The sequence below is a fragment of the Syngnathus scovelli genome, chromosome 2 (assembly GCF_024217435.2).
Source record: "Syngnathus scovelli strain Florida chromosome 2, RoL_Ssco_1.2, whole genome shotgun sequence".
NCBI classification, from domain to species: Eukaryota; Metazoa; Chordata; class Actinopteri; order Syngnathiformes; family Syngnathidae; genus Syngnathus; species Syngnathus scovelli.
This window is the reverse complement of record NC_090848.1, coordinates 14,991,705-15,013,440: the sequence shown is the minus strand read 5'-3', so window position 1 is coordinate 15,013,440 and position 21,736 is coordinate 14,991,705. Positions and strand designations below refer to the sequence as shown.

The window sequence follows — 21,736 nt, the reverse complement described above, 5'->3', positions numbered from 1 at the left end:
AGCCGTTGGTTGCCATAGTAACAGAAGTTCTACTCAGCATTGTAGGCGACAGGCAGGCTGGGTAACCTGTGGATAATTTAAATGGAATAAAACTGCCTTTTGACCAGTGATAAAAGTTCAATAGATGTTAGGAGTGCTCCAAGTGTGCTCCAAGCTTTTCTGTATTTTGACCCCAAAAAATGTGAGTGGCCATTTTGCCTTGGACTGCCAGTTGCTGTCGCCTGAAAAAGGCATCACAGTGCCTAAGGGCTCAGTTTGCGGACATCACATGACCAAACCCAGAAAACAGGTGACCTGTTACAGTTGCTACCTGAGCCCTTGGGCCCTGTGATATTGTAGGGATATTGGAGATTTTTATTTTTTTTTTTTGGGGGGGGGGGGCTTGGCTTCCCCTTTAAGACACCCATTTATACAAATATATGCAGCATTGTTATTGTTGATAGGTTAAGCGCATTTGATCCGGTACACGTTTTGCAATATTAGCAATGGTAGTGCTACAGTTTTACTGCAATATAAGAGTTAGCGTAGGCTTTTCTTTATAGTACAGCAGAGAATGTAGCGAAAAGACATTAAAAAGACTTGGAAGAAAAAGTGTGACGAAAAAACAAAACAAAAATATTATTAGCATGCACGTTTTTGACATTTTGTCAGAAATTGACATCTAATAATTGGGAACATTTAATACCATCAAGCCAAGAGGATAGAGTATTTACATTAGGGTGACTATTTATTCATGTACAAGGTTCCTTTTATTTTTACAAATAAATACATCCAAATAAATACAAAAATATATATGAAACCTAATCAGCTATGATGGATAGCTGGTAGTATGCCGGCAACATTATTCTCACGTCACCGTTTGTAATTATTTTGTGAACCTCAGTTTGCTCAATATATTTGCAATGGAAGTAAAGATAGGAGTATTTGAACTGACGCAGCAGAGAAGCAATCTTGTCACGTTCCCTTGTGCGCCCCAAGTGGCGGGACAAGGCCACATCACCTCGCCCAGAATTCCTTTCACCTGTTGGCTCTCCATTTCCGGCACAGCACCAGCAAGTCGGATCAAAGAACGGCTTCAAAGCAGGAGCGAGAATTTGAAGAGGATGGTGGTGGTGGGGTGGGGATCTCCCGCCCATCCATCCCCTCCTTCCCCATCATCATTCCCTGATGTCTCCCTTCAAACAACGAGCTGGGCAACGTCTGCCAGAGCTAGCCCATACTCTTCTTCACCTTTGCTTTGTAGAGGATTTATGATATCGAAAAAAAATGGAGCGGGAGGATATCTAAGGCCACCTTTCACCCGCAATGTCATGACGTGTCATGAGGAAACGCATGCCGCCATAACACCAGACTACTGTTGTCAAGCTTTAAATGTATTTTTTCTCCTCGAATCTAAAATTAAATGCTTTAAATCAGTGATTGCAAACAACTGTGGAACATAAGGCTGCTGTGAGAGATGATCAGATGCGCCATGGGAAATTATCTAATTAATTGGTCACATAATTATTCTTTAATTATTATAAATAATGTGAACTTCTATTAATTGTATCCATGTTCATCTATATCTATGCAAGCAATGAACAGTGACAGGCAGAACAATTAAGTGCGCTTTCATGAGATAGCAGGAGTAGCCATTCATAAAATAGAATAATAGATTTGTGATTAACTAGACATGCCCAGATTTCACACTAAGGAACTAAATCTGTGAGTAAATTGAGACGAGATCATCGTTATTTCAGTGTGGGACGTGTGCCATAAATGTTCATTTTACTTTTGTAAAATATGTGCCTTGGCTCAATAAAGGTTGGCAAATTAATTTAGCCATTTAATTTGCAAGGTGGAACCTTTATGGATTGAACTTTTTCCAGGGGATTTTTTTCCAATGTTCTTTTTCCTATTTAAATATTGGCCATGATTGGATGGATTCCCACTGAATTAACAGTCAATTAAGTTTTGATAGAGCAGTTTGTGTGTTGCATGTGACAGCTTCATAAATATCTGGCCTATGTCTGGTTCCTATAAAATGCCTTGATGCCAAGAAAATGGACAGTTGACTTAGATGTACCAAGCCTGTTAAGCCATGAGCCAATCCTATTCAGTGGAGTCCAGAACATGGATCAAACTGTCAGTACAAGGCACGAATTGCCAGTCAAATGCAGTCAAGATCCAACTGAAGATCTGTTCTTCCGACACTCCAACATAACGGGCAGTTCTGAACATGTTCATGTAACTAGTTGCACAGACGATTACAAAGTTATCCTTGTCAAAGTGGCTCGGATAAAGGTCTGTGCACAAATTGGTGGTGACTCGAATAAAAAAGCCAATTTTCCATTTAAAACTGACACCGAACCAGAATAGCCCTCCGCCTTCCAACTCTCTCGTTACCTTCATGCCCCACTCCAGACCATAGGAAATGGCGGAACTTGTGAAGGTTATTAACAGTGGGCAGTGCACTTGGTGTGTGTGAAAGCCTGCTGCGTTCAAGTGAGCACCAAATTCAGCTGCTAAGAAGTAAGTCAATGAAGCCCAGCTAGGCAGTGTATCACTGTTTACTCGCTGTTGACCTCTCCTGATGACCTAGCAGGGGAGATGAAATAAAAAAAATACCTAGGTTATCTTAGCACTCGCTAGCAGCTGGTACGACATTGGTGGCTAGATTCAGAATTGGGCCAAAGGAAGACCCGGAATTCTGCTGTTGGCCATGCAGTGTAAGGCGAGTGATCTTGAGGTCACTGCAAGTTATTTTAAACAAAAATATAAACTTTTCTATTCGTTTATGTGGCAGATGTTTTAAAATAATTAATATGAGGCTTGGGAAAGTATTTTGGACAACATATGGTGTAAATATGGCAGAATTGTTTTAGCAGAATGGAAACTCACTGTTGTCATGTGACTATCCGGAATAATTCAACAGAATGTGTCTGATGCTCCGATTTCACGATGAGCTAGTTTGTTTGATGTCTTGTTTCGTACCTTTAGCATGCCACATTTCTCCTCTATCAAACCTCATCGGGCTTGAAGTTCTACTTGTAAAGCATTAACCGATTTTTGAGCAAGTCATTTGGCACTTGGTCAAACAAGACCCATACATCTTGGCTTCTTGCTGCCAGTGCAAAGATGGCGGCGGCCAGCTCAATGTGTTGGCACTTGGATCGATTGCTTGAGCAGCTGACATATGTGATGTGGGACTGCATGCAAACAGAGCAGGATATGAAAATAGGATGCAAAATGGAGGATTTTGGCTCGGTATGAGCAGTGATGCTTAAGGAACAACTGAAGGTTTGGGAAGCTGTTGGATGGAAACATTAAGAGCTCCAAAAATAAAACATTCTGGAAGCCCACTTCCATTCAACCTCCAGAAAAAAAAAAAAAAAAATCTCTACATTCATTCACATTGGCCCTATCACACTGCTACATTTACAGATGCATGCCGCCTGTACCCTTCCTCCCTTTGCCTTGGTCCTGTACACCTTCTTAGTCATGTGACACTTGCATCCGGAGAAGAGTGAGACCAACTCCGAAATTTAGGGGAGCCTAGGTGGTGATTCGAATGGTAACTGATCATATTTAAAAGTCCGAGTAGAAAAATAAAATCTGAATGCAGCAGTCCGGCATGAGCTCTCGACCACTTTTCTCCTGCACACTCAACCGCACACATAAACAAACACACACACACGCACACAAGTTCCATTGGGACAATGTCCCGGGAGACGACACCAATAAATAAATAAGTCCTGTTGTGGCCTTCTTTGCTGACATCCCTTTCCAGGCTAGATCCTCAGAGTTCAAAGGCCATGTGCCATGAAGGACGGAGTCCGGGACACAAACTAAAGCAAGCGTACGTCCGTATTGCACGAGTGGTCGAGACGACATCGGTCATCAGTCTACCCTCAGCTCTCGAGGGACATGGCGGCGATGAGCTGCTCTACCTTGTAGGCCAACCTCTGCTTCCTGGCGTGGTCGTCCTGTTCCAATGCTGCCGTGATCTGTCCAGAAACAAAAAGAAAACATACCCAGGTCAGAAAAATTGTCACAAAATAAAAACACAGTTTTCTGCTATTCAGAAATGTAAGAAAAGAACCAATCAGGGTGATGGCAACATTCAGGGGAAAGGGTGGAAGAACAAAGCAGGGAGGAGTGAGTAGTGATCATTTTATTCATAAATAGATACAGTATGGTAAATACTCAAAAGATGAGTACTCATATTGGTGTATTGGTCTGGAAAAAAGTAGTATTGGCCATGCCCAATATTGTCTCAATCTTGCAGTGAACTAACTGTATGTTTGAACGTGTTGCTCAGAAGCTGCAAAAGGCGCAATTAAGCAATTCATTGGGAGCAAAGGGGCAAGCCGACTAGATAATGGACGCAAAGAGAGGCGGCATACGAGAAAGGAGAGCGAGATAGAGCAGTGCGGAGTTCCAACGTAAAGGTCAGACTCCCAAAGGAGGGGCTGACATTAGAAGCAGAGAACGTCCCCATAAATGCTCCTTTTCTCTTTCCTTCCTTTTATGCTGCTGGTCATCTCATGTACGTGTGTGTCTACGTGTGTGTGTGTGTGTGTGCATCCTGCTTTGTATCCACATTATGTTGTGTAGTTGTTAATCCGCAAAGGCACATTGAGTCACAGAGACACAGATAATTCATCTCCAAACTGTGATGTTTCTTCCTTGAGTTTTTGAAAAATGTTGTAAACGTAATCTCCATTTAGCGTGGACCAATGAAAATAATTGAAAATGTTGTAATAAGCTTTAAGGTTTAAGGTTAACTTTAACCCATCAACACCACCTTTTGAATATTTTTTTGATAACTTTGATGGAGAACTGTTATCAAACCTGTGTACTGTACGTACGTGTTAGAGGTGAGCACTTACCTCCTCGCTGTACTTGCTGATATAAGAGTAGATCTCATTCAAGGCGCTCAGCATGTTGAACTCGCTGGAGTGCAGCCTGGCCTGTTCCGCCAAGTAGGCGTTCATGTCTTGGTCGCTGATGGCTGGCAGCCGGTTGATGTCGGCGTAGTACCTGCGGGACGCCATTTATCATCACTCGCGACCAACAATGTGAACTGTAAATGATCTTTTAAGGTCACACTTTCAGAGGCGTTAACATGAAAGAGTGCATTTCACGCACGATGACAGACTGGGCGACGTGCAGGCCAACAAAGACAAGCAAGATTTGATGTAACCAAGAAGCCTTTAACTAACTTACCTCTCTACCCAGCACTTGTAATTGGGGATATCTTTTGCGTAGAGCAGCTTATTGGAAGGGGAGTCTTTGCCCAGGCGGTGCTCAGAAGTGGAGCAAGAATCCATAAATGTCTGAGCGACCACGGACAGACAGGCGTCCGTGATGCTGCTCTTATGGATGTCAAACACAAACTGCGGGTTCTTGATCACGTTCACCCAGAAACGCAGCGGAAGGCTGCAGGACGGAGACAAAGGGAATGGGTAAGGGCGACGGCTGCTCTTTGCCTGTGATCTCATTTCAGAATACAAAAGATGAGTTTTGCCGTCCGCAATCGGCTCTTACCAGTTGCTCTTCCACGTGTGGCGTACATCGGTGTCATATATGCCGTGCTTGTCGGCCTGTTCGTCCAGGAAGTCGAACATGTACTTGATGGCCAGCGGCAGCGTGCTACCTCGGTGAACCGTACTGAACAATGTCTCGAACAGGTCGTCGACAAATTTTTGTAGCGTTCCCTGTGGGGAACATTAGAGTGGAATGATGATTGATTGATTTAATGTTTCTTTGGATTCATTCAGTCAAAAGCAAAACTTGATATAAATTTCTACCATTTGCCTTTCATTTTAAAATTGTATCATCATCTAATCCTATTTTACTCTTGATGGCACAAACACAAGGTTGGAATATTTCCAGTGCCTACTTTGGTGGCGAGTAGCCTGGTCAAGTAGATTTCAGAAACCATCTTGCTCCCTCTGTCTCCTTCCTTTTGGTCTCCATGCTCATGGTTCTTCACCAGGTGCCACACCTTGACACCGCTTTCTAGATCCGGCGTGATCATGGGAGCACGAGACCGGAGGCTGTCTGGACTGCCAGTGTAACGGAATGAAGAATCTGTTTGAAAGATTGGAACAAAATGAGTTTAACTGATCTCAAAACCAAATTGCTCTTCAAGACAGAGCAAGAGAACTGTGCACTTTTGATCATCTTAGCACGTAGTCATCACATCAGTGCTTCGCTGGTCACTAAAGATGCATGATTGTCGATGACGCTAATTCACCCTATGAGACATCTTCTAATATTTTGCGAAATTATACATTTGAAGCCTATTTCCCCATATAATGTGATGACTTGGCATGGAACTTGATTTCCTGGATGGCAGTATTCCCAACTTCTTTTATGGGTCACTACAGAGTTAGGACTCTTTGTATTGCTCATTTTATTTTACTACCTTCATGAGAGGAAACCACTCGAAGCCCTACACCACGTTTGCCCTTAAGGCTATCTTAAAAACTACTGAACAGATTTGCATTGGTGCATGGGCCAAGGAAGAAGCCATTGCGTAGAAATTTGCTTTTACTTTGTGGCATTTGAGTCACAATGGCATAAATAACAACTGAATCTGAAGAGCCTGATTGTTCGTCCTGTGTTCGGCCCCATAAAACAGGAAGTAGCCTACAAGCTAGCTCTGTAACTCACTGATGATTAAATAGTGCCAGATTCAGTGAGTGAACAATGTAGAGATGGGCTCGTCTTAAAAACTCAGCCCATTACCGTACTTCCTTTCTTCCACAGTGGGAAAAGAAAATGATGTCACATTCATATCATGGCATCGAAAAACGTTGCTAAGCACCCAAAGGCCTCATTGTCCCTCAGCACGTCAAATCGGTTCTCACACTGCTGCCTCCTTGCTCCTTGGCGATAACACATCACTTTCCCAGTCGCTAATTAGCAAGAGTCTCTCGGCACTGGGATCCCCAGAGATTTGGGATCTGAGCATCGCACGCAGTGAGGATCTCAGTGAGGATCTCTCTCACCTAGCTTCAAAGGCCCAGATGAGCTGCAAAGCCCGTTTTTGCGAGCCATACAGCCACACAAAGTGTTTAAATATGACCAGGCAACATCTCGCCCCCAAAGGGACCCAGCCTAGAATGATGCTCGTGGTGGGTTTGAAATCTTAACCCAGCTACACACCTCTTCTTTTTTTGTCCTCCATCTTTTCAAGGACATTCAGCCTGCTGAAACTTCTGTTTGTATTATAGCAGACTCACACCTGGATGGTTTGGAACTGAGTTTTGACAAATGAAAGAGGGCCGTGTTGGTATAAATCAAGTCAAGGCGCTGTGTGTCAAATGTAAATGCGTACAAATCCATCAAGGAGTGACAAGGTGTAGCTTTGTAGGCTGGTGATGGATGCGGGGGCCCGTCCAACAACAACAACAACAGAAGAAATGCAAGCAACTTGAGTGCGTTTGGTTCAATCAGTCCCAATAGCTGATTATGAAACATTTTAAGGCGAGACAATTTAAATTGCACAGAAATGTCACCGTCATATGTAATGTCACATGAGACATCAACCTTTCTCAAATGATGTAGTGCTGTGTTTTGAATAGGAAAATGTGAGTGCCCGGGTGACAACAGGTAAGAAGGAATCTTCCGGAACGGATTGTAGCGGTATCTAGCAAGACCATCATCTGGTCTGGTGACTCACCGTATCTACTGATGGACGAGCGCGATATGCTGGCTGAGTGCGGGATGTTGTACGACGATGTCTGTTTCGGCACCAAAGCCACCACACAACGGTCTGACACCTGCGTGGGCAAACACAAATGTCATCACATGTTCGAACCTTCATGTGGCTCAAAATTGCATAGCTGCATTCACTCGTACAGAAGTCTCCAATTTCAAATTCAATTAACATCTGCAGCTTGCCTTCAGTGTCAAGGATAGCATGTAGGTAGAGCCCATCATTTAATAATACCCTCAGATGTTTAATTCTGTAAAACTATACAAGTATAGAAGACGTAATACAAGGCTTGCATGAAGAATCCAAACATCATGTTTGTTCATTACTCTCGGGTTTGTTGGCATTTGACATGACTGTAGCAATAAAGATGTGAAGTAAGCTATGGAACTGAGACATTACATCGCTCTGGGAGAAGTAAACTGACAAATAATCTTGTTTTTAATTTTTCATCCTGGGAAGACTTAAGATATTTTGGCGTCTGTTTCGAGGATTTCTTTGTTTATAGGTCTTAATGCCTTTCATAGGGCCAACAAATTGGTTTTGCATATAATTTCAAGGGACCCATATCCAATATTGCCGTGTTTGTTATTACTGAACCTCAGAAACATGCACACCAGCCCAAAACGGGGCAAACAGCTTCACAGTGGCAATTTAAGTGTCGAGAACAGCAAAAACAAATACTTGATGTATTTTGTAAACGCCTCTAAACTTTAACTGCACTCACGGTTTTTACAGTGGGGGTGTTGTTGTTTGAGATAGGAAAATAAAATAGCCCACAATTACAGTATAAGCCTGTTTTGTGTCTTCTGCCTGGCTGGCACATATCATGTTCATATGTGATTTTCAAACACATGCTCACATATCGATTTGGATCTGTTTCTATGTAATTCCATAGGTTTTTCTTCTCACTTGACCACAAGAGAGGATATAATTGGATTTGAACAATGTAATGTTACAAAAACCTATCAGCCAGATTGTCCACAAACCTGTATCTGTTCCTCAGGAGGAATCCTTAACTTTCTTGAGGGGAAATGAAAACCTGCCCCCTTCACAACATACATGCCTTGACATTTCAGTCTCTATCATCGCAAGTCCTTCTTATTTGTCTCCCAGACCTCTTGCTTTCGCCTCCTTTCGTCCCACGCTCTAATAAACCGACGGCATGGACCTCCCGTGCTATTATTCTAGTGATGAGTTCCCTGTGAGAGGTGTGAAATAGCTTGTATGTCGCCGTCCGCCGAGAGCGCTTGCCTCCATCTCTGCCAATGCTTTCCTGACACAGAGGCAGCGGCAGAGATGGGTCCTTGTGATAGAGGAAGTGATTGAAGGCGTGCACATTCGTCCCTTCAGGGGTATAATCCGGCGTGGGTGCGATAGCAGGCAGGTGCGTTAGGAGGCTGTGGGGCCCGTCTGCGATAACACCTTCCATTAGACTGAGTGGCTAGCGCGGAGCTGTTGGTATTTATCTTTCATTCCCTAAGCAGACCCTCAACCCTGGACCAGACCTGTCCCTCAAGGACTATTTTGTTGGTGGAACCGGCCCTGCTCTAAGATCCTGATACTAATCCCCCAATAAATGTGATTTTCACTATGAATGTGTACTTCTATAGGTCGGCAGCAACGGTTGCCACCCCCAGCCAATGTATAACTAAAAAATGTACAATGTAGAGTAAATCAGTCCAACGAGTAAGGTTTGGTGGTTTAAAAATGTTAAAGTTTTAACTAAAAAGCAGAGGCTTTGTCATAAAATAAGAATACATTGGTTATATATTCCATAGTAGATTTTTTTTTAATTTAATGATTGGGCAAAAACAAAAGAAAACGGAGGAAGCAGGATTCTTAAGTTATTTGGAGGCAATCTTTGAGATTCAAGAAGTTATGTTTGTGCTTTTTACAACAGTAATTTGTTTTTTTAGTCCTTTAAAGGATCAAATGTATAGATTGCTAAATGATTGTTATTCAATTATTATTTTAAGTTGTAACACCATTTAGACTACATGTGCAATCTAAACAGATCTAAAGTGAAATCAGAGATGCTCCCCAGGCTAAAAAAGTTAGTGTGTGATACATCTGCCTCCAACAACTTTCTTATCTGCTTTACAGACAGTCGATACGATGCTTTCAAAAGTCCTTCATATTTCTCTAAAATAACTATTTGTCACACTTGATTTGTACATTTGAAAGTTAAGATAGCTCAAACCCTCAGGCCTCAGCTTTTCAGTGCTTTTCTTCCATATTTTTTTTCATTAAACAAATAACTTGATGTTTAATTGATAAAGAGATTTGTTGGAATATGTTCTTTCAAAATAATGATCTCGTAGTGGGAAAATACACTCTCGTCTGTATGTTAAACTATATGAACCTAATATAAAATGAATGTAAATTGACAATTGTAAAATCCCACAAGCCACGACTGTTTGTCCATGAGCATTGACAGTTCAACGCAGTTCACTAAGATTTTGAGCTCAATGCAAATATATGCATTTATGCTTTTACTGTGGGTGTGAAGCATCTGGGAAGGTGTGCAAATCCAGGTTATGTAAACCAATAGCCAGCGGGAGGAAGGAGGTAGGGGGGCTTCCCAGGATGATGCGATATGAATTTTAATACCTCAGTCTGGGGAGAAGGAGAGCGTTAGCAAATACTCAAAGTGGTACTTATTCTGTGTCCCCAAGTTGCTTTTAAAACATACCTATTTTTTTAGCACTTTGCTTCATTATGCTCCTTGCTAAAATCAGTTGAGCTGTCGCCATACAGGGATGATACAAACGCATAGCAACCAGCACAGCATTAACGGACGGTCCTTTCGAACCAATGGGGCGAACGCAATAAATAAAAGAGGAGCACAACACAGGGGCTATTATGCTGTGGAAACAATAAAGCTGCAGGGCTTCATCAAGGATTAAAGCTCTGCAGGGAACCATCCAGAGGGAGAATGAAGAAAGCTCATTCAACACCGCTGTTTTTACCGTGGTTGAAAGAAAAAAAAAAACACGGGTATATGGACACTAGACATTTCTCATGTCATGATCGTGTAATAATTACAACTACTGCTGCACATACGAGTCAATTTGGACACAATTCAAGAGTATTTGCGGTAAGGTTTGTCTTAAAAAAACACGGGTGGGTGGATGTTGGAGTTATCGATGTGGGGATGTTTTAGTGGAATGAGCAGCGGAAAGCTGAAGGTTCTGCAAGAGAGAATGTGCTACGAGAGCTAGCACTGACCTGGTAGTGCAAGAGCGTGTTCAGTCGCTTCCAGTCACTTTCTATCTTGGTGGTGATGTCTTCGTCCTGCAGCACCACGCGAGCCATCCGTCCCTGGCGCCACTCTGATGACACAACAAACACCATTTGCCTTCGAGTCAAGCATGTTTTCGTGTTGCTAATCACACAGAGAACAAGGCCGCACACTAAATTACGATAGGGATGATGTGTGGGAATCATACCAAGATCCATGTCGACTGCTCGCGGCCGCTGAGAGTAAGGCATGTTCTTGTAGACGGCATCCAGGATCTTCTCTTTCACTTGGGTGATGGTATCGCAGTTCAGTACTTTTACCGGGATCTCTGGACTGTTCTCGTTGTCCGGGTTCACACAGTTGAGGATCTGAATCAGGAGGTAAACATATATTTAAATGGTGAAGACCAATTAAGGCAAAGTTCAGATGGTGAATTCAATTTGTTTTCTAAAAAAATATTTCCAGTTAACAACCTATAACAGTTTCCAGTAGAAAGAGTTGGCCTTTGCTATAGCATTTCATTATGTGGACAAAAAAGCCAAAATGGATCGTATAAAAAAAAAAAATGTCTGTGCATCGGTGACATGGCCCACAGAGGCATAAAGAAGCACGCTATGTGTTTTGACCTACCAGTGTTTTGTACTCAATCTGCTGGCGGATCAGCTTGTCCTCACTCAGAGAGTAGCGCGCCTCGCCAGTGATGGCGTCTATGGGTCCTTTCTCCATCTGCTGCTTGATGGCGCAGTAGAGCATGAAGAGAGGTTCACCGGCGCACTCCTGCAAATGCACATATATGGTTCACTTGAAAGACCCTGGAAAAGGAATTTATTTCTACAAACATGATGTTACTTGATACATGATGAAAAAATGCACAGACTGAGAAATGTCTGAATTGTGCAATTCACTATTTCAACTCGATAAGACCTTGAGCACTTTTGTTCGCATCAGTAGTTCTCTGGCGGAGTTGTGACATACAGTTAGCTAGATAGCAATGGCTGCACCGAAAATGCATTTTCCCTTTGGCTAGTCCAATCGCGTACCTCACTGAGTACATACACGTCACAGAGGAAAAACTTGAAAGTAAAGTGGGGAAAAAAAAAATCTGTTGTAACAGCCAGGCGTGAAGCGACTCTAAATAGTTTTAGATAATTAGCTTTAATTTTGTTTTAACTTTTTAAGTTCAGATAGTTTTCATTTGTTTTAAGAGCAGATTTATTAGTTTCCTTTTAAAAATGCTTCATTTTAGTTTATTATTAGTTTCAGTATTAGTTTTTCTTAAATACATGATGCGATTGTTGAGTGCAAAAAAGGCACTCAGTAATGTGTAATAAAGTAAACTACAATTTGGACATTTGAATTGTTGAAATATAGTCAAGGTTCAATAATAATGGCTTGACTTTGTACAACTGTGAATTTCTTTTAAACATTCAAGTTTAACATATTTGGCTTGTCTAATTTAGAAAACATTTATTTTCACTTTACAGGGCTTTTAAGTTAACCTAAAACAATTTCAACTGCAATGTTTACAAATAAAATACTTTTTTGTTACAGCTGCATTCACAGATTTGAAATTATTATTTATGAATGAATGAATGAATGAATGAATGAATGAATGAATGAATGAATAGTGTGACAGAAGAAAACAAACAAAAATTATCACAATTTCCATCAAAATACCTTCAATCAAAATGTAAGCACTTCTGAAACCTCAAAGTTGTCAAATTGCACCCCATGATGAACAGAATGACCGATTTCTTCCAGCCAATTAAAAAGGACAAATTAAATCTAGCACTGCAAAATCTCATAACATTAAATATTTTATATGTATTGAATTAAAATTACATAGGACCTATTGTTGTAATTTATCAAAATAAATTGCATAAAATGTTAATAAAACAAAAATGTTTCAAAAGTAGGACAGTCTGATGCAGCCCACTAGTACTGCAAATTGGCACTGATGTATAATTGCCATTCTCATATCTTTTAATTTAGCCTGTGTGTGTGTGTGCGTGTGCGTGTGTGTGAGTGTCATCCAAACTGACCTTCAGGAACCTGTGCAGAAGGAAGGCGAACCAGTTAGTGAGCATCTTCTCTGCAACCGACTCCGTTCTGCAATGATAAGAAATGGCACCAAAACAACAGAGCAGAGCTGGTCAGAACTTTTTCAAAAGAAAAGCAATCCATAATTCATGGTAAGGTAGTGCTGGAGCCTTAGGGCGGCTTCCTGTTGTTCCTTGTGAACTTCCTGCAAGTTCTGTGCATGTAGGGGCTGAAAGAAACCAGGGAGGGCATCAGTGTGTGTGTGTTTCTGTGTGTGTGTGTGTGTGTGTGCGTGTGTGTGTGCAGGTGTGTGTGAACATATGCATGGTTGAGCGCAGTGAGGGATCACAGCTGTGACAAGCCTCAGCTGTCGAGGGGCACAGCCAGGTGACAGCTGACCGCTGCCAAAATGTTCTGTCATTTCCGCCCTCGTGTTCGCGCAACTACCGTCCTTTCCCTCACGGCCCCCTGACACTCACCAAGCCCGCCCCCTCCGGGACACGGGCCTGTTGTTGTTTAATTGGGCGTGAAAATGGTAAAATGACCCTTTACACTGGTTTCTTCCAGACGTCACACTTATTTATGGGAATGGAAAAGGTGTGATTAGGCTCCTCGGTGAAAGATACAGCCAGCAGGTCTGCCTCGCAGGAAGGCTGTTGTGAATTCAGTAGATATTCTGGTTTATTGATAAGTCCCCAAAAAATTCATGTTGGGTTCATTGTAGATTCTAGTTTAAAACCCTACAATAACATTTACCCAATGACTAAAACCCTTACCCCGTCTAACACTAATAACTAACCCCAAATGCTAGCCCCTAACCCCAAACATTAACACTACATTAAAACCCTAATCCTAGTTTGAAACCTAAACCTTGTTTTAAATCCTTCTATGAAACCCAAGCCCTAGTTTAAACCCTTATTTTGAAACCCTAACCCTAGTTTGAAAACACGACTTTAGTTTGAAACCGTATTACGACACTTAACCAATGACTCAGATCCTAACCCATAACCTCTTACCCCTAACCTTACCCCTTCTAACACTAATTCCTAACACTAACCTCGAGCACTTAACCCTAGTTTGAAACCCTAACTTTAATTTAAAACCCTACATTGAAACCTTAATCCTAATTTGAAAATTTAAACCTAGTTTTAAACCCTTTTACGAAACCCAAACCCATGTTTAAACCCTTATTTCAAAACCCTAGCCCTAGTTTGAAAACATGACTTTAGTTTGAAATCCTACTTAACAAATAACACTAACCCTAACCCCATATTCCTAACCTCTAACCCTTAGCTCCTAAAACTTAACCAAGTTTGCAACCTTCACTTTTATTTAAAACCCTACTTTGAAAGCCTAACCTTAGTTTAAAACCATAAACGTAGTTTTAAACCCTTTGACAAACTTTACTTTAAGACGCTACTTCAAAACCCTAACTCTTGGTTGAAAATCTGACATTTGTTTGAACCCCTACTACAACACTTAGCCAATATTCATATTTCTAACACCTACGTAAATCAACCCTTGTAACCCTAACCCTGGGCCGGGCTCCAACCCCAAACCTAACCCTAACACGACCTTAACCCTTGTTTGAATTACATTGAATTAATCCCCAAAAAATACTACCGGCTCGATTATTTTCTTGTCATATTTGGTTTTAAATTCTTTTCTTATTGTGGTCTTTACCTTGCTAGTTTTAGATTCTCTTATGTCGATATAATTCTATTTGTTTTTCCTTAAATTCCTCAAGAAATTTCCACCACCACCACCATGTCCCCTCACATCCCCTTGCCCACCCGCACTCCTCATATCCCCCTCTCATGGTCCCCTTGCCGACGAGCATGAGCCATGAACGTGCTGGATGTTAATGGAACCCATTAAGCATTTTAATAAGCTCAGCAAGTCCCAAAGATGGAAGTCAAATAAAGGCTTTTGCGCGGGGGCTTTGTCGACTCCTTAAGACTGTATCTTTACTTTTAAATGTCGGGGACGTGGGGGAAACTCACTTTGTTCTTCACCTTCTCCTCATCCTCTTCTTCCCATTAATTGACTTTCATTAAAGAACATCCGGATTTCATTATCCAACACAGCACTGAAGAGTTGTCTTGCACATTTTGCTGTCTCTCCTAATGGCAGCTCGGGTGCAGTGAGGTAATGGGTGTGTGTGTGTGTGTGTGGGGGGGTACTCCCTCAGTGAAACTAATGAAACAATGCTCTCGCAATTAATAACATTGTACTCCTATGCTCTGCATGGGCGGGAAACCTCATTACAAAAATGCTGAGGAGAAAAAAGATGCAAGATTTAAAGGACTCTGGGTGATTGAAGCAGTGTTCTGTGATTCCATTAAAATAACATTATGCAGAGCAAAACTTCAAAATTACTCAGGGTGGAATTTTCTATCCCGGAATGTTCTTCCCATGCAACCATAGTAATAAGAGCAAAAAGAATTCTGCTGGGGACATACTGGAAACTATTTTGCTAATTGTGCAAACAAAGTCATGAAAGTGGAAATTACAGTGCTGCCCAACGTTTATTGATTTCACTTTTTAGCCCTCATACCTCAAGCACTTTGGATTGGGTACAAATAGGGCAGCCATTTTGGTCATTATAAGCTGTAAAAAACAAAAACATATTTGTTTCATCACTTCAACCCTAACAACTATCCCAAAGCTGAAAATGCACGTCTGCGGTGACGGCTCTATTAAAGCAGCGTGTAAACTCACCTATTCTATTAAAGAGCAGATAACGCATGAGCAATTAAGCACTCACAAATGAGCAAATACTATCAAGAGATAATCTTGTGTGCGTGAGCGGAATCTGCCACAAGGTGTGTTGATGTATAGAGGCAAGTGATTGTGTGGTATTATCGCTAATAGACAAAGGAAATCTTTCTTGTTTCGCACATCAAATGTCTGTTTAGGCTCAGTTGCCAAATGAATTGTTTGTCTTTCAAAAACAATTCCCTTCTTGCCAGGACTTTATTTTCCATCTCTGCAGCTGAATGTTTTTTTTTTTTTGTCAAATCCTTTTTGGTATCAACATTTCTGTTTTTATTTTTTTTAAGGCTAAGCGTAACATGTGACCTGAATGCTGAGAGCACAGCTTTTCTTTACTTCAGCTCCAACGTGTCCTGAGCCACACATTGAATGAAGAAGTGGGCAGTATGACCTGGAGGTGCTTCCTTGCATGTGTGTCTTACAAATAATTCATAGACAATCGCGTTCTCCAATACTAAGCTAGTGAAATGCCCCGGACTGAAGTACACATCTAGTTACATCTCTCCAAACATGCGTGGAAGACACAGATAAACTATAAACATAACTCAGTGTGCTGAGCTCAATTAAATTTGAGAATATGCTGCTGTAAAAACAGTATTTGCTTGCGAACATATCACATAATCAAACCCAGAAAATAGGTAAACTGTGATTGATGGTTACATGAGACCTTGGGTGCTGTTAAACTTTAGACTAGAAGGGACGCATAGCCCAAAATATTTTAAAGAATTTAATTTTATTTTCTATCCCGTTTAAAATGTATCTCACAACAATACCAATATCATACATAAAGGTTTTATGGTGGTCCACAAATTATTTCACTAGTTTACTTAACTACAGAGGATATTATGGGCGGTGCCTATTCAAGTTGGTAGATTTGATTGCATAGAAAAACAGTATACTACTAAGAAGAATCTAGAAGAGTCACAATAGTGCAAGACGTACCGAGTATATTTTTCAAGAGCTCTGTTTAAAAATTGCAACCTTAAATGGCTTCTTCTTTGCAAAACAAGACCCTTATTGTTTTGGATTCCTAACAAAAAATACAATTTATGTAGGTTAAAAGCAGCAAACAGTGTCACATCAACTCGCCACCATTGTATTATAGAGCAATTGAGGTAAGATGCTTGACAAAAACACAATCAAGGACCATCACTGTATTTGAACTATTGCCGTATGAGTGTTTGAGCCAGTGGTGACGACGAGGACAAGCAGCGCTCAGCCATGTCTAATCGCTAATCCGCGGGAATCTTTAGAAACCGGAGAGGAAAATAAAAAAGGAAAAAAAAAATCTCTAAAAGGCCTTCCAGGCAGCGGGCAAGGATTACGAACTGCTGTGCTCCTAATATGAGCCAATCATAAAAACGGAGAGATGGTGTGAGGCCCCGCTGTCATGTGAAATAACAGCTTAATCCAGGTCCACTTGTCACCATGTGTCTTTTACACCCCTTTCTTCTTCTCCCCAGTTTATTTAGCCGACTGTCAATGTGGCCTTTTCAAATAGAGACGCTTAAGGAGCATTAACATCAGAATGAAGAAGGCGCTTGAAAGCTAACCAGCTGCTTCGCCATAGCTCATCTGGGCAAAATCACTGCTTGTAACTGAAAGTAGATGGGAAATATGTCTGAAACTACTGAAACTGAAGAATAAAATATTTTGAGATAATGACAGTTGGATAGTCGAACTGAATTTATGTATTTCTGTTATTTGCTATTAGAAAAATAGTTTGGAAAAAAAACAGCCACTCAAAGGAAAAACTTGTCAATTTAACTTTCTCTTCCAGCTCATTGTTACGTAAACTACATCCAAAGATGTACTCGAATGTACATGTTTCCATCCACACTTTTTGCATGAGACGTATTTGAGAAGCTTCAGGGGAGCAAAACGCTGATGGCACAAAGAGGTAAGGACCTCATAGGTGTTTAAAGTTTTAACAAACGCATCGCTTCCTCCAAAAAACAATGTGCGTTGGAGACTTGAAGTGGAGTAGGGGTGCGGGGTGGGCTGAGAAGTCAAGTTGTGAATGTTTCATAAGCAGCTGAAGCCTGGAGAATAAGTGAAGCTGACATTGAGAGCGAGGCCACAGCACAAGACAGAATGCGCAATTATGCGGACCAATTCAATGTTTTCTGCCGCTGCAACGCATGTGCAACGTTTTGCTCAGCGTACGCTAACGACTTGAGGGAGGGAAAGCTGACTGAGTGCCACTCTCTATAAAAAAATGAAACCACATTTTTTCCAAATGCATTTTCATTGGGCGTCAAGAACTTTGGCTACTACAGGGTTGGGCTGTTTCCAAGCCCGCTCAAACAACAACTGTACAGTAACTAAATTGTACAAAGAGATTTGACAGACCTGATCAGATTGGTGAAGCTCAAGCATGGTGGCCTACCTGCGTAGCAGCAGTTTGGGGTGGTTCTTGCTCTCCAGGTTGCGGTCGATGAGGTCGGAAAGAAGGTGCTTGAGGACATCCGTAGCGTACTCCAGGCGTCCCTGTAAGGCCGTCATGATGAGCGACGCCACGTTGCCGCGGTCCCTCATTGAGAAGGAGCGCTGCATCTCCAGAGTTCGTATGAAGGTGAGAAGGAAGACTTTGTTGTTGATGAGTTGACCAAAGAGCTTCAGGGCCTTCTCCACATTCTGCTGGCCATTTCCTGATACCTAAAGAGAAAGAGAGAGGAGTGTAATGTCCGACATGGCGCCACGTTTAACCAGAATTATACAAAATACCGGTAGCCACTATTATTGGGAATGATGGAACCGATACTTTGTCTTCAGCCCTTCTCCTTCAAACCTAACCTTGAGGTTTTTTTTTTGTCCCGAGGCACCAAACCGACTCCAGTTTCATTCCATGCAGGCAGACAGCCCCCTCATGGTGCTCATGGTGAGTAACTGAGAAGTTCTTAATCAATTATTGACCAGTGCCTATGAAAGAGTACGGCGCCCTTATCCAGCAGCCAAATGTCAAAGAACTTGCACAAGTAAGATGATCTCAGTGACGAAATTTAGCGCACACTGTTGTGGGTTGTTTGGAAAAGAAAACTCTTGAATAAGGACACACTGAAACTACGCTTAACTAAAAACCTCCGCAAAAGTGTTTTCACCGAACCTTTGATTGATTTTGAGTCACTCACTAAATATGTGGTTGTTTGTTATGACGGGAAGACTCTTCTGTGTTATGCTCTGCTTCTAAGGAGTCAAATTTCAGATTGGGAGGGGGCAGAGAGGATAAGCAGCATGATGCTACCCTTTATTCTTCTCTTGAAAGTGACATCTGTGGAGTGAAAAAGACACTTCCACCGCCCTCAGTTCATTTTGTGTCCTGGTTGTTACCTCCAGCTCTCTGAGGACAGGATGATCCTCAATACCGGGAAAGAGCACCCTCATGGCGTAGGTGCTGTAGTCCAAATGCGGAATGCCAGCTCTGTCCAGATCACTGGTGAGCTCATTGATGTCAGTCTGCAGCTCGGCAAATGCTTTTTGTTAAAAAAGTGGAGAAAAAGAAAGGGACGGCAGTTAGGGGGAATGCAAGAAAAAAGTACGCTCTAATCCCCGAGCACAGAATATGCGAATCACTCTTATCTTCACAGTGTTCACTACCACTATGATGAAGTTAAAGCCCAAGGTAGTCTTCACTTCAGAGAAACTCAATATTTCACATTTGAGCTTTAGCGAAAAACACAGTACCACCCCCCTCCTTGACTACACCGCCCATTCTCCCCCAATTTTTTATCGAGGAGACAGTAAATTGGCCCCAGCAGTGTGTGGATCATCTCAGCGTGAGGCTGCAGGTGAGTGTCGGCTAATTGGCTCCATCCAGACTTCTGTCTCCAGTTCGCTCGCGCCACCCCACCCCCCTCTCCCCACGTCTCAGCTTTGCCGCCCTTGGGGAGACCCCCTTCATTTTCCCCCGTCCGAAAGCTATCACGGGAGCAGCGGCAGTCCTTCATATCGTCATCCCCCTTCCAATTCCCTGCAGCTAGGGTGCCCATCTAAATCCAGGCTGCAGGCAAAACCACTGCAACTTTTAATGAGGAAAATATTCATCTTGTGCATTTCCAACACTGTTGAATTGCTCATTAATGTATCCATTCAAAAAGTTTTGTGATATTTTAGTACAACATTCAAGGAGGAAGATTCCATAAGAAAATCAATTTAACATGGGCCAGAATTATCTACCTCACTCCGATAATAGGATGATTTACTTTTGTGATTTTTTTTTTTTTGTGAAATATTAACTTCATGTGTCTTCAAAATTCATAACTTACTAAAGACTATGCAGTAAAGCAGGGGTGTCAAACTCATTTTTGTCACGGCCCGCATTGTAGTCATAGTTTCCTTTGGTAGGCCTTTATGACCGTCAATGCAAAAGTATGAACGACTCATATTATATACAGTATAGGCTTCACAGGGCCATATCTGGTCCCTGGGCCTAGAGTTTGACACCTACGCAGTAGTGCTTCAGTAGATGAACATCTCAAAAGGTTTACAATTCCATGTAAATGCCACCCGTATCATCTGTCGTGTATGGCTGTGTCTTGATTAATGTCACTTCTGTGTTGAAATAAAAATAGTATGCACATGCATTATTATACTGTCACATTTATCTTTTGAATTTGATTCATTGTGTTACACGCTGTCTTGCTGCTGTGATGTCACACCACAAGCGTGATCAAAATGTACTGATCTGAATTGTACTGAGGTGAAGCTAACTCGATAAATGTAGGCAAGGCATGGCAAGAATTGAAATACATTTTTTTTTTTAAACTTTACAAAAATGAAATGTGGTGTATGCTTTTATGGATATAGATAAATATTCCAATTATATTGTGTCTTTAATAGAGTTGAGACTGTCTAACAAGACCATGGGTCACAATGGTTGACTGCATAACACGCTGGCTCAGATTCAACTACTGTGTTACTGCATTATTCAAAACACACAGTATGATTTTCTTTCGATAAAACACACACAAACACAGCTACATAAGAACTAGGACAGATTTCACAAATTCACATTTTGAGCAAAGGTCATGTCTCCAGCAAACTGTCTAATCCCGTTCATTCTTTTTCAAAGATTAAATCCTGATAGTTCGTGTTAATAAGAAAACCAAGCTTCAAATTTGCTTCACAAACTAGTTGTATCTTTGACTCCTCTAAATGTCACTGTTATCAACAGTGTTGGTTTAAATAAAAGGGTTTAAGAATTTGAGTGTCAATGTGCTTTCAGCTCAATGTTGATCAGAGCGTACCATGTAGAGCAGTCAAAAAATACAACTGGTTCATGAAGCTTCACTTTTCCATCACTAGTTTTTATTTCGAGCATGGTTTGTGTGAATGCAGCAGGTAAGGGAGCTGGAGGACAACTTTCTTCTTGACATGTGGCTCTTGCATATCAGCAACATTATGTGAACTGAACTGTACTGCTCGTTCATAAACCCAGAAGGTGGACTCCACCCCTGGTCTACTAACCTTCTTTACACTCCAGGGCGACTCGTGACTCCAGGTTGTCCATTTGCATCTGTAGGCGTTTGAGCGTGAGGTCGTTTTCACGCGACTTTCGCTTGTAGGCAATCAGGACGAGAATGACAATGATGAGGAGGAGGCCCCCTCCGGCAGCGATGCTGACGATGGCCGGAAGGGTCAGCAGACTGTCGGACATGATGTGCACGGCGCCAGGTGAGACGTGGAGGCCGCCGACTTGAACCTGTGAAAGAACGCCTGTCATTTTTCATCTTTCGTCAAAACTGCAATACCGAGACACTGAAGATGGAGATTCAAGAAGTTACCTACTGACCTTAGCTGGCCATGCGTCAATCCATCCATCCATCCATCCATCCATCCATCCATCCATCCATCCATCCATCCATCCATCCATCCATCCATCCATCCATCCATCCATCCATCCATCCATCCATCCATCCATCCATCCATCCATCCATCCATCCATCCATCCATCCATCCATCCATCCATCCAT

The 21,736-nt window shown here is 41.8% G+C and overlaps 1 protein-coding gene across 1 annotated transcript in view; it reads right to left on the bottom strand.

The window, feature by feature from the left end:
• Positions 1 to 392: 392 nt before the first annotated feature.
• Positions 393 to 21,736, bottom strand: part of plxna2 (plexin A2) — a 141,910-nt gene continuing 120,566 nt past the window's right edge. Inside the window, exons 20-32 of the mRNA XM_049755054.2 lie at positions 21,231 to 21,465; positions 19,095 to 19,237; positions 18,154 to 18,422; positions 12,992 to 13,058; positions 11,580 to 11,726; positions 11,158 to 11,317; positions 10,937 to 11,040; positions 7,673 to 7,772; positions 5,885 to 6,075; positions 5,530 to 5,699; positions 5,209 to 5,421; positions 4,872 to 5,022; positions 393 to 3,986 (exon numbers count right to left, since the gene is read on the bottom strand). Of these exons, the coding sequence (XP_049611011.1) occupies positions 3,891 to 3,986; positions 4,872 to 5,022; positions 5,209 to 5,421; positions 5,530 to 5,699; positions 5,885 to 6,075; positions 7,673 to 7,772; positions 10,937 to 11,040; positions 11,158 to 11,317; positions 11,580 to 11,726; positions 12,992 to 13,058; positions 18,154 to 18,422; positions 19,095 to 19,237; positions 21,231 to 21,465 (2,046 nt within the window). The 3' untranslated portion in view covers positions 393 to 3,890. The remainder of the gene's footprint in view (positions 3,987 to 4,871; positions 5,023 to 5,208; positions 5,422 to 5,529; positions 5,700 to 5,884; positions 6,076 to 7,672; positions 7,773 to 10,936; positions 11,041 to 11,157; positions 11,318 to 11,579; positions 11,727 to 12,991; positions 13,059 to 18,153; positions 18,423 to 19,094; positions 19,238 to 21,230; positions 21,466 to 21,736) is intronic.